Source organism: Mauremys reevesii, linkage group 24 (genome assembly GCF_016161935.1).
Source record: "Mauremys reevesii isolate NIE-2019 linkage group 24, ASM1616193v1, whole genome shotgun sequence".
NCBI classification, from domain to species: domain Eukaryota; kingdom Metazoa; phylum Chordata; order Testudines; family Geoemydidae; genus Mauremys; species Mauremys reevesii.
In genome coordinates this window covers 66,622-78,517 of record NC_052646.1, presented here as the reverse complement: position 1 = coordinate 78,517, position 11,896 = coordinate 66,622, and the positions used below count along the sequence as shown (strand labels likewise).

At 51.0% G+C, this 11,896-nt stretch overlaps 1 protein-coding gene and 1 long non-coding RNA gene across 2 annotated transcripts; both read left to right on the top strand.

Moving 5' to 3' along the window:
- The first annotated feature begins 204 nt into the window (after window positions 1–204).
- LOC120390467 lies at window positions 205–3,764 on the top strand. The gene is made up of 3 exons (XM_039513177.1): window positions 205–679; window positions 1,120–1,311; window positions 3,581–3,764. Exons 1-3 carry the CDS (start codon window positions 453–455, stop codon window positions 3,762–3,764), a joined length of 603 nt encoding a protein of 200 aa, XP_039369111.1. The 5' UTR covers window positions 205–452.
- Window positions 3,765–9,112: 5,348 nt separating this feature from the next.
- On the top strand, window positions 9,113–10,713 carry LOC120390284. Its single transcript, XR_005591056.1, has 3 exons — window positions 9,113–9,183; window positions 9,279–9,410; window positions 10,559–10,713. It is a non-coding gene; the product is annotated as an uncharacterized LOC120390284 (long non-coding RNA).
- The last annotated feature ends 1,183 nt before the right edge of the window (window positions 10,714–11,896 follow it).

Sequence of the window (11,896 nt, the reverse complement as noted above, 5' to 3'; positions counted from 1 at the left end):
CCTCCAGGCCAGGACTTGTCGTTAGCTGGGGCTGAGTTTGTAGGAAAAGGTTTCTGAATAGCTGTAGTTACGAGGGAGACCAGGTCCCCATTTTCAGGGGCTGGTCATTTCTCTGTCCACAAGCAGTGTGTTCTCTGCAGCAGAAGGTTGGATCCAGGGGGATGACTCCAGCTGGTGAGTTTCTTGACTTCCTCCCATGTTTTTTTCTCTCTCTCTCCTCTAATGTGTTGGCCAGCACACTCTCTGTCTGTCTGTCTCTCTCTCTGTCCTTGCCTCTCCTTGTCCTGTCTCCTTTCGTAGGACATGGGCAGGTGTGGTAGCTGTGCGTCCCCACAGGCTAGGTTTTGGGAGCGATGAACAAGTAGGAGGGGACCAAAATCACACAGGGTGGTGGGCGCTAGAGTGCAGCGGTGACTGTGGGTGTTGACTGAGTCTCTGCTCTAGTGGGGCTGATGTGGATGGCATGGGACAGGGAGGTAGGGATGAGGGCAAGATTTCATGCACCAGTTGAATTTTGTGTAGTGATGGCTTTTTCTTGGGTTACTTACTGCGTTTGCAGAGGAATCATCCAGGAGCAGCAGCCGGAGGAGAAATTGGCAGAAGTGGACCTGAGCCGCCTGGAAATCCTCTTAAGTGGAGATCAACAGTCCTCCGCTTTCTGCCTCCCACATAACTGCCTGTGAGTAAGAGGTCAGGGCTTGGAATTCCTCATCTGTACTCACTGCAATTTTCTTCACACTCTGTTTGCTTCCTCAGAGTCTCTAGATCCCTCCTGGCATCTGCAGTCTGGGACTGTGGTGGGCCCGCTGTGCACCCCTGACTCTCACCCCCCTTTGCCTCTGCTTGCTGGAAGCAACAAGCTATGAGAAGCAATAAGTTACAAGCCAAAAACATGCTTTTCCCCACAGGTGTGGTGTGTGTGACCTGTGTGTGCTGTGCAGAGTGACTGTTTTAAGGTGTCATTCCAAGGGTTGCTTTCTACTTGTAGTCCTAAAGGTGTGATGGGATGAGGGTTCAGGGCAGAGCCTCACTGTGTGGGAGAGGCGAAAAGTAGAGCCTCCCCAACATTGCCCACTGAGATGGTAACTTACTTGTTTTTTCCCCTCGTGCTGGGTTTAGTACCAAGGGAAAAGAAGTCACTTGTCAGTGTCTACTGCCTTCATGTCATGGAAAGCGAGCGAGAACAATGGGACCTCAAGAACTACTGATGCCAAGGAAAAGCTGTCCTACTGGGAGTGGAACAGTCGCCACTCTCAATGAGATAACTGTCTGTTTTGGTGATTGCTCTGCTCACGGCCCACCTTGCTCCTGGTAGGGGCGCTCCATTTGCTGGGGCTGTGTTTCTAAGAAAGTGTTTTTGACTAGCTGTGTTTATGAGGGAGACAAGGTCCCCATTTTCAGGGGCTGCTCAGTTCTCTGGCCAGTAGCGGTGTGTCCTCTGCATCAGAAGGTGAGATCCAGAGGGATGACTGCAAGTGACAAGTTGCTTGCCTTCCTCCCATGTTTCTCTCTCTGTCTGTCTCTTCTCCAGTATGTTGGCCAACACTCTTTCTCTCTCTGTCTCTGTCCTTGCCTCTCCTTATCCCGTCTCCCTTCATAGCACACGGGCAGGCGTGCTAGGTGTGCATCCCCACAGGCTAGGTCTCGGGAGCCATGGAGCAGTAGGAGGGGATGAAAAGGGTTAGGCTCTAGATTTGCGCCGCCCCAAGCAGGGCGGCACGCCGTAGGGGGCGCTCTGGCGGTCGCGAGTCCCACGGCTCCGGTGGATCTCCCGCAGGCGTGCCCGCGGATGCTCCACCGGAGCTGCAGGATCAGTGGACCCTCCGCAGGCATGCCTGTGGGAGGTCCACCGGAGCCGCCTGCCGCCCTCCCGTGGGACGCCGCCCCAAGCGCGCGCTTGGCGTGCTGGGGTCTGGAGCCGGCCCTGCAGACGGAGCAGAAACTGGAGGAGGTGGATCTGAGCAGCTTGGACGTCCTTCTAAGGAGACATTCAGAATGCAGAAAGCTGAGGACTCTTCATAACTGGCTGTGAGTAAGAGGTCAGTGCTTTCAATTTCTTACCTGTACTCGCTGTAGTTTTCTTCACAGGCCATGTGCTTCCTCATTGGTGTCATGGAGTTTGGTGGAGACAAGGCCCTGCACCCCCGGCTTCCTGCCATTCACGAAGACTCTCAGCCAGCCAGTAAAACAAAAGGCTTATTTAGACGACAGGAACACAGTCCAAGACAGGTCTTGCAGGTACAGATAACAGGACCCCCTCAGTTAGGTCCGTCTTGTGGGGGGCCCCCAGGAGGCCAGAGCCCCGTCTGGGCTCCCCTCCATTTTCCCAGCCAGCTCCAATCGGAGACTCTCCAGCCCCTCCTGTCTGGCCTTTCTTCCTTTCCTGGGCCAGGAGGTCACGTGATCTCTTTGTTCTCTGACACCTTCAGTTGGCCCCTTTGCATAGGAGGGGCCCAGGCTGTTAGTTGCCAGGAGAGAGTGCCGGCCATTCTCTATGCAGACAGTATCACAGGGGCCCTCTAAGCTTTGCAAAAATCATACACCCTGATCCTCCACACCTAGATATTTAAGAAAGGCGTAGGGGAAACTGAGGCACCCACACAGTATTCAGAGAAAACATTCAGAACATTCCCACTTGGTCACAGTTGGGTACGAGGCTCTTTGGGATTAAGGCTGGGGAAGGGACAAGAGTCTACTGAGCAAAGTGACTATTTTGGGTGCAGTTACAATGGGTCCCTTCTAGTTGCGGGTGTAAAGTAGTTGAGGGCGGAGCCATGGGACACAGGAGCTATGAAATGAAGAGACTATGCAACATTGCAGAGATGCTAATTTACTTCTCCTCTGTGCTGGGTTTAGTGCTGAGGGAAAAAAGTCGCACGTTAGATTCTATTGCCCTCATGCGATGGAAAGCGAGCGAGAGGCATGAGACTGCAAGCAGTGTTCATGCCAGGCAAGAGTAATTCATCTGGGAGCTGAGCAGACACCACTGTCACTGAGATAAGTGTCTGTTTTGCTGAGGGTTCTGCTCACGGCCCAGCTGACTCCTGGTACAGACACCCACTTAGCTAGGGCTGGGTTTGTAGGAAAAGGTTCCTGACCAGTTGTTATGAGGGAGATCAGGTCCCCATTTTCAGGGGCTGCTCAGTTCTCTGGCCAGGATCGGTGTGTCTTCCGCAGGAGAAGGTTAGATCCATGAGGATGACTCCAGGGGGTGAGTTGCTTGCCTTCCTCCTGTGTTTCTCTTTCTCTTCTCTACTCTACTCTGTGTTGGCCAACACACATCCTCTCTCTCTCTCTCTCCCTCCCTCTCTCCTCGTGCTGTCTCCCTTCATAGGACACGGGCAGGAGTGCTAGATGTGTATCCTCACAGCCTAGGTCTCAGGAGCTATGAAGAAGTAGGAGGGGATGAAAATCATGCAGCGTAGTGAGCACTAGAGTGGAGCAGTGACTGCGGATGTTGATTGTCTCTATTCGAGTGGGGATGATGTGGATGGGATGGAAGAGGTAGGCAGGCATGCGGGCAAGATTTCAAGCACCAATAGAGCTTTGTGTTGTGATGGCTCATGCTTGGCTTTTGTAGGTGCGCTTGCACAGGAATTGTTCTTCAGGAGCCCCAGCCCGGGGAGAAACTGGCAGAAGTGGACGTGAGCAGCCTGGACATCCTTCTGAAGAGACATGAACAGTCCTCAGCTTTCTCTCTCCTGCATAACTACACTTCACAACTTTTAGGGGCACGGCTAAAGCCCAAGATAAATGCAGGGTAGAGGCTGAGTACAGTACCCTTTAGGTGGGTTTGGTTTCTTATAAATGTTTTCCTCCTTGTTGTGGGTGCATTAGGAGAATTTCCCTATCTTCTAAGCTGCTGATCTTCCAGGACAGAGAGGAGCGGGTTCTTCTGAGCAGTGGCCTGCAACCAGGAAGGTGAGTACAGATGCTGAGTTGGTCCTTCTTCCTATGTGTGTGTTTGTGTCTGTGTCTCTCTCTAAGCTCTAATATGTTGGCCAGTATGCTCGCGCTCTCTCTCTCCTTGTAGTCAAGTATCAGAGGGGTAGCCGTGTTAGTCTGGATCTGTAAAAACAGCAAAGAGTCCTGTGGCACCTTATAGACTAACAGACGTTTTGGAGCATGAGCTTTGTGGTGAATACCCACTTTGTCGGATGCATCTGACGAAGTGGATATTCACCCACGAAAGCTCATGCTCCAAAACGTCTCTCGTTGTACTGTCTTCTTGCATAGAACATGGGCAGTGGTGCATGCTCACAGGCTTGGTCTGGAGAGCCTGCATCGCACTGAGGCATTGGGAGGGAGAAGAGAAGCATGATGGGTACTAGATTCTCCATTGGTAGTGGCCGGGGTGACTGTGGGAGTTGACTCTGACTCTGTTCATCAAGTGGGCTTGATGTAGAGTGGATGGGAGAGGGAGGGCGGTATCTCAGACACCAATAGAACTTTGCGCAGTGATGGCTCCTACTTGGGTTACATGCTGTGTTTGCAGAGGGATCGTCCAGGAGCCCAGACAGAGAAACTGGAAGAAGTGAATCTGAGCAGCCTGGACATCCTTGTAAGCAGAGATGAAGAGTCCTCAGCTTTCTGCCTTCTCCATGACTGGCTGTGAGTGAACAATTACGGCCTCTATTCCTCATCCGTACCACTCTAGTTTTCCTCGGAAGCCATGAGCCTCCTCGTTGGCCATGGGGCTCTGTGGGATTAAGACCAGGGGAAGGGACAATAGTCTCCTCTTCACAGTGACTCTCTTGGATGCAGGTGCAAGGTGCTGCTTAACATACAAACGTAAAAATAACAATACTGGGTCAGACGAAAGGTCCGTGTAGTCCAGTATACTCCCTTCCGACAGTGGCTTCGGTCAGAGGGAATGAACAGAACAGGGAATCACCGAGTGATCCATCTCCTATTCCCCATTCCCAGCTTCTGGCAAACAGAGGCTATGGACGCCATCCCTGCCCATCCTTACTAATAGCTGTTGATGGACCTCTCCTCCATGAATTTACATAGTTTTTTTTTAACCCCATTAAGCTTAAGCTTGATAGCATTCTCTGGCGAGGACCACAGTTTGTGTGTGCATTGTGTGCTTTTTAATTGTATCTATAAAGGTGTAATGGGAGATGAGAGAAGAAGAACCTACACAACATTGCAGATTCCGATGATAACTTTTGTTTTTCTCTCTTGTGCTTAGTACCACAGACAGAGAAGTCAAGGGTAAGAGCCCACCCCCGTTTTGAGATGTAAAGTGCACAAGAGCCGTGAGACAGCGAGCGTTGTTGATGCCAGGCTATGCAGAGGCCATCGAGCTGGGAGTGGAGCAGACGTCACCATCATTGAGATAAGTGTCTGGTTCGGTGAAGACTCTGCTAACGGCCCACCTGCCTCCAGGCTGGGACTTGTCGTTAGCTGGGGCTCGGTTTGTAGGAAAAGATTCCTGAGTAGCTGTGGTTGCGAGGGAGACAAGTTCCCCATTTTCAGGGTCTGGTCATTTCTCTGTTCACAAGCAGTGTGTGCTCTCCAGCAGAACGTTAGATCCAGGGGGATGACTCCAGCTGGTGAGTTTTTTTTTTTTTACTTCCTCCCACGTTTTCTTTCTCTCTCTCTCTCCTCTAATGTATTGGCCAACACACACACTCTGTCTCTCTGTCCCTCTCTCTCTTTGTCCTTGCCTCTCCTTGTGCTGTCTCCCTTCGTAGGACATGGGCAGGGGTGTAGGTGTGCATCCCCACAGGCTAGGTCTTATGAGCTATGAACAAGTAGGGGACCAAAATCATGCAGGGTAGCGGGTGCAAGAGTGGAATGGATACTCTTGATGTTGACTATCTGTTTGAGTGTGTAATGCTGGCTGATGCATGGCTTTTGCAGCTGCGCTGGCAGAGGAATTGTCCAGGAGCCCTACCCAGAGGAGAGACTCTCAGAAGTGGACCTGATTACCCTGAACATCCTTCTAAGCAGACATGAACAGTCCTCAGCTTTCTCCCTCCTGCATAACTGGCTGTGAGTAAATGGTCAGTGCTTGGAATTCCTTATCTGTACTTGCTGTAATTTTCTTCAGACACCATGTGCATCCTCGTTGGATACGGGGCTCTGTGGGATTAAGGCTGGGGAAGGGACCAGAGTTGCAGTTGCCTGGGCTACTAGGATGATCCGAGGAATGGAAAACCTGTCTTATGAAAGGAGACACAGAGCTTGGCTTGTTTAGCCTAACCAAAAGAAGGTTGATGGGGGATATGATTGCTCTTTATAAATATATCAGAGGGATAAATATTAGGGAGGGAGAGGAATTATTTAAGCTTAGTACCAATGTGGACTCAAGAACAAATGGATATAAACTGGACACTAGGAAGTTTAGACTTGAAATTAGATGAAGGTTTCTAACCATTAGAGGAGTGAAGTTCTGGAACAGCCTTCAAAGGGGAGTAGTGGGCGCAAAAGACATATCGGGCTTCAAGACTAAGCTTGATAAGTTTATGGAGGGGATGGTATGATGGGCTAGTCTAATTTTGGTAACTAATTGATCTTTGATTATTAGCAGGTAAATATGCCCAATGGTTTGTGATGGGATGTTAGATGGGGTAGGATCTGAGTGACTACAGAGAATTCTTTCCTGGATGCTGGCTGGGGAGTCTTGCCCACATGCTCAGGGTTTAACTGATCGCCATATTTGGGGTCGGGCAGGAGTTTTCCCCCAGGGCAGATTGGCAGAGGCCCTGGAGGTTTTTTGCCTTCCTCTGCAGCATGGGCCACGGGTCACTTGCTGGAGGATTCTCTGCAACTTGAGGTCTTCAAACCACAATTTGAGGACTTGAGTAACTCAGACATAGGTTAGGGGTTTGTTATAGAAGTGGATGGGTGAGATTCTGTGGCCTGCATTGTGCAGGAGGTCAGACTAGATGATCATAATGGTCCCTTCTGACCTTAAAGTCTATGAGTCTAAGCGAAAAATCAAGCTAATTCCATTTCAAAACATGCCAGTCCCTAAGAACCCCAAAGCTCTGTGACTAGATCTCGCCTGGTGTGCAGTCTGGGACTGCGGTGGGCCCGCTGTGGACTCTCTTCCCCTCTTTCCTCCTGCTTGCTCCCGATTGCTGGGAGCCGATCCAAAAAAAAAAAAGGCAAGAAGCTACAACGAGGAACAACCTACAAGCCAAAAACTAGTCAACAAGCAACTCACGAGCCAATTAAGCCAAAAGCAAGCCCAATTGCTGCATATTTTTCTGCGGGTTTGGCATTTCTGTGCAGAGTCTGCAGTGCAGAGTGGCTTTTTCGGTGGTTGTTGCAAGGGGTCCTTTCTACTTTTTGTCCTAAATGTGTAATGGGAAAAGGGTTGAGGACGGAGTCCCACTGTGTGGGAGAGGTGAAAAAAGCCTACCCGACATTGCCGACCGAGAGGGTAACTTAATTATTTACCTCCTTTATGCTGGTTTTAGTACCAAGAGAAAAGAAGTCACGCGTCAGTCTACTGTCCTCACACAATGGAAAGCGAGCAAGAGCGACGAGACCACAAGCATTGTTGATGCGATGCAAAAGCCGTCCATCTGTGAGTGGAACCGCCACCACTCTCAGTGAGATAAGTGTCTGGTTTGGTGGTTGCTCTGCTCACGGCCCACCTCCTGGTAGGGACACCCCTTTAGCTAGGGCTGGGTTTGTAAGAAAAGGTTCCTAACTAGTGGTTACGAGGGAGACAAGGTCCCCATTTTCAGGGGCTGGTCATTTTTCTGACCATAAGCAGTGTGTCCTCTGCAGCAGAAGGTTGGATCCAGGGGGATGACTCCAGCTCATGAGTTTCTTGACTCCCTCCCATGTTTTTCTCTCTCTCTCCTCTGTGTTGGCCAACACACACTCTCTGTCTGTCTGTCTCTCTGTCCTCGCCTCCTCCTTGTGCCGTCTCCTTTGGTAGGACACGGGCAGGAGTGCTAGGTGTGCATCCCCACAGGGTAGGTCTCAGGAGCTATGTACAAGTAGGAGGGGATGAAAATCATGCAGGACAGTGGGCGCTAGAGTGGATCGGTGTCTGTCAGTGTTGACTCAGTCTCTGTTTATCGAGTCGGGTGGATGGAGATGGGATGAGAGAGGGAGGCAGGGATGAGGGCAAGATTAAATACACCAATAGAACTCTGTTTAGTGATGGTACTTGCTTGGCTTTATTAGTTTCCAGAGGAATCATCCAGGAGCCCTAGATGGGTGAGAATATGCAGAAGTGGACATGAGCAGCCTGGACATTCTTCTAAGGAGACATGAATAGTCCTCCGCTTCCTGCCTCCCGCTTAACTGGCTGTGAGTAAGAGGTCAGTGCTTTGAAATCCTCATCTGTACTCACTGTAGTATTCTTCACAGCCCGTGTGCTTCCTCGTTGGGTATGGGGCTCTGTGGTATTAAGGCTGGGGAGGGGCCAGAGTCTGCTGTGCAGAGTGACTATGTTGGGTGCCGTTGCAAGGGGTGCTTTTGGTTGCAATGCTAAAGGTATAACGGGAAGAGGGTTGAGGGCAGAGCCGTGCCATGCGGGAGAGTTGAAAGGAAGAGCCTAGAAGACATTATGAACTAAGGTGGTAACTGATCTGTTTTCTCCCCTTGTGCTGGGTTTAGTACCAAGGGAAAATAAGTCACGTGCCAGAATCTACTGCCCTCATGCGATGGAAAGCGAAGGAGAGCGATGACACTGCGAGTATTGTTGATGCCACGCAAAAGCCGTCCAACTGGGAGCGGAACAGCTGCCACTCTCAATGAGATAAGTGTCTGTTTTGGTGATAGCTCTGCTCACGGCCCTCCCTGCTCCTGGTAGGGACGCCACATTAGCTGGGGCTGGGTTTGTAAGAAAATGTTCTTGACTAGCTGTAGTTACGAAGGGCACAAGGTCCCCATTTTCAGAGGCTGCTCAGTTCTCTGGCCAGGAGCGGCGAGTTCTCTGCAGCAGAAGGTTGGATCCAGGAGGATGACTCCGGCTGGTGAGTTGCTTGCCTTCCTCCTGTGTTTTTCTCTTTCTCTTCTAATGTGTTGGCCAACTCTCTCTCTCTCTCTCTCTCTCTCTCTCTCTGTCCTTGCCTCTCCTTGTGCCGTTTCCCTTCATAGGGACATGGGCAGTGGTGCTAGCTGTGCATCCCTGCAGGCTAGGTCTCAGGAGCCATGAAGAAGTAGGAGGGGATGAAAATCATGCTGGACAGTGGGTGCAAGAGTGGAACGGTGACTGTCAGTGTGTACTCGGTCTGTATTCATTGAGTGGATTTCATGCAGCAATAGAGCTGTATGTAGTGATGTCTCATGCTTGGCTTTTGCAGCTGCGCTTCTAGAGGAAGCATGGAGGAGCAGCAGCCGAAGGAGAAGGTGGCAGACGTGGACCTGAGCAGCTTGGGCATTCTTCTAAGCAGAGATTAACAGTCCTCAGCTTTCTACCTTGCACATAACTGGCTGTGAGTAAGCGATACTGTATTCAAAGCACTGAACTCCTCACTTAAAGTCGCCCTGATTAACGTTGTTACGTTGCTGATCAGTTAGGGAACATGCTCGTTTAACATTGCGCAATGCTCCCTTATAACGTTGCTTGGCAGATGCCTGGTTTATCCAATCCTTGCAGGAAGAGCAGCCCGTTTCAGCTCGCTGGTGGGGGCTTGGAACCAGGGTGGACCGGCAGCCCCGCATCAGCTCCCCGCCCCCCTAAGTTCCCTGTGCGGCAGCCACCCAGCAGGCTATCAGTTGCTGGCAGTTCAGCTGTCCCTCCCCCACTGCCATGTGCTGCTCCTGCCCTCTGCCTTGGAGTTGCTCCCCGGAGCCTCCTGCTTGCTGTGCAGGGGAAAGGGGGGCTAATGTTAGGGTGTCCCCCTCCCCCTACTCCTGCCCCCCACTTATCCCTTCTCCAACTAGAGCAGGGTGGGGACAGGACAGGACAGGGCTCAGGGTGGAGAGAGTCTGCTGCCTGCAGCTGCTGTCTCAACTTCCTGACATACTTAAAAAGGCAATGTCCTTAAAGTGGTGTCAGCGCACTTGAAGGGGCAATGTGCATCTCTCGCTCTCCCCTCCCCCACCCACAGGGTGTGTCTCTGTCTCTCTCTGCCATGCTGTCTCCCCTCCCTCCCTCCATTCGTGCTGCCTTGTAGAGTGTGAGGTTACATTAACAACAATGCGTTAACCCTTGAGGGCTCAGCTGAGTGCTAGTTCATCATTTAGCAGTAAGGCATTCCCTGGGAAATATCCCACCCTCTGACTGCACCACCTCAACCAAGCTTCACAATCGTCATTACTGGTTACAGTATTAAATTTTGTTTAAAACTTAGACTTTTAATTTCTCATCTTTACTTGCTCTAGTATTGTTCGGAGGCCGTGTGCTTCCTCGTTGGGTACAGGACTCTGTGGTATTAAGGCTGGAGAGTGGCCAGAGTCTGCTGTTCAGAGTGACTGTCGGGTGCTGTGGCAAGGGCTGCTTTTTGGCTGAAATGCTAAAGGTGTCATGGGAAGAGTGTTGAGAGCGGAGCGCCGCCGTGAGGGAGAGGTGAAAAGAAGAGCTAACGCGACGTTGCCCACTTAGATGGTAACTTATTTTTTCCCCTTGTGCTGGCTTTAGTACCAAGGGAAAAGAAATCAGGCGTCAGAGTCAACTCCCTTCATACGTTGGAAAGTGAGCAAAAGTGATCGGACTGCAAGAACTATTGATGCTACGGAAAAACCGTCCAACTGGGAGTGGAATAGCTGCTACTCTCAATGATAAGTGCCTGTTTTGGTGATTGCTCTGGTCATGGCCCCCTTGCTTCTGGTAGCGATGCTCCGTTAGCTGGGGCTGGGTTTGTAAGAAAAGGTTCCCGACTAGTAGTTATGAGGGAGACAAGGTCCCCATTTTCAGGGGCTGCTCAGTTCTCTGGCCAGGAGCAGTGTGTCCTCTGCAGCAGAAGGTTAGATCCAGGAGAATGGCTGCAGGTGGAGAGTTGCTTGCCTTCCTCCTGTGTTTTTTCTCTCTCTCTCTCTCTCTCTCTCTCTCTAGTATGTTGGCCAACACACACCCTCTCTCTATTCTTGCCTTTCCTTATGCTGTCTCCCTTCTTAGGACATGGGCAGGTGTGCTAGGTGTGCATCCCCACAGGTTAGGTCTTGGAAGCCCTGGAGTAGTAGGAGGGGACGAAAACCATGTTGGGCAGTAGGCGCTAAAGTGGAGCGGTGATTGTTGGTGTTAACTCGGTCTCTGTTCGTCGAGTGGGGCCGATGTAGATGGGATGGAAGAGGGAGGCAGGGATGAGGCCAAGATTTCAAGCACCAATAGAGCTGTGTGTAGTTATGGCTCATGCTTGGCTTTTGCAGCTGCGCTTGCAGAGGAATTGTCCAGGAGCCCCAGCCCAAGGAGAAACTGGCAGAAGTGGATCTGAGCAGCTTGGACATCCTTCTAAGGAGACATGAACAGTCCTCAGCTTTCTGCCTCCTGTATAAATGGCTGTGAGTAAGCGGTGAGTGCTTGGAATTCCTCATCTGTACTCGCTGTACTTTTATTCACAGGCTGTGTGCTTCCTCGTTGGGTACAAGGCTCTGTGGGATTAAGGTTAGGGAGTGGCCAGAGTCTCCTGAGGGAGTGACTATTTTGGGTGCCGTTACAATGGGTATCTTCGACTTGCAGTTGTAAAGCAGTAATGGGAGATGGGTTGAGGGTGAAGCCCTGGGATACGGGAGCTGGGAAATGAAGAGACTACACGACAGTGCAGATGGAGATGCTATTTTTGTTTTTGTTTTTCCCTCCTCTTCTGGATTTGGTACCAAAGGAAAAGTCGTCATGTGCCAGTCTACTGCCCTTATGTGATGGAAAGCGAGCGAGAGCGATGAGACCATGAGCATGGTTGATGTCACACAAAAGCCGTCCATCTGGCAGCAGAAGAGCCATCACTGTCAGTGAGATAAGTATCTGTTTTGGTGAGGGCTC

What these genes read in the sequence shown, in the direction of transcription:
- LOC120390467 (XM_039513177.1), top strand. Translation starts at nt 453, where the DNA reads ATGTGGATGGCATGGGACAGGGAGGTAGGGATGAGGGCAAGATTTCAT. An exon ending in TGCCTCCCACATAACTGCCT is followed by an intron (nt 680 to 1,119) that starts GTGAGTAAGAGG and finishes TGCTGGGTTTAG; the next exon opens with TACCAAGGGAAAAGAAGTCA. An exon ending in CACGGCCCACCTTGCTCCTG is followed by an intron (nt 1,312 to 3,580) that starts GTAGGGGCGCTC and finishes TGGCTTTTGTAG; the next exon opens with GTGCGCTTGCACAGGAATTG.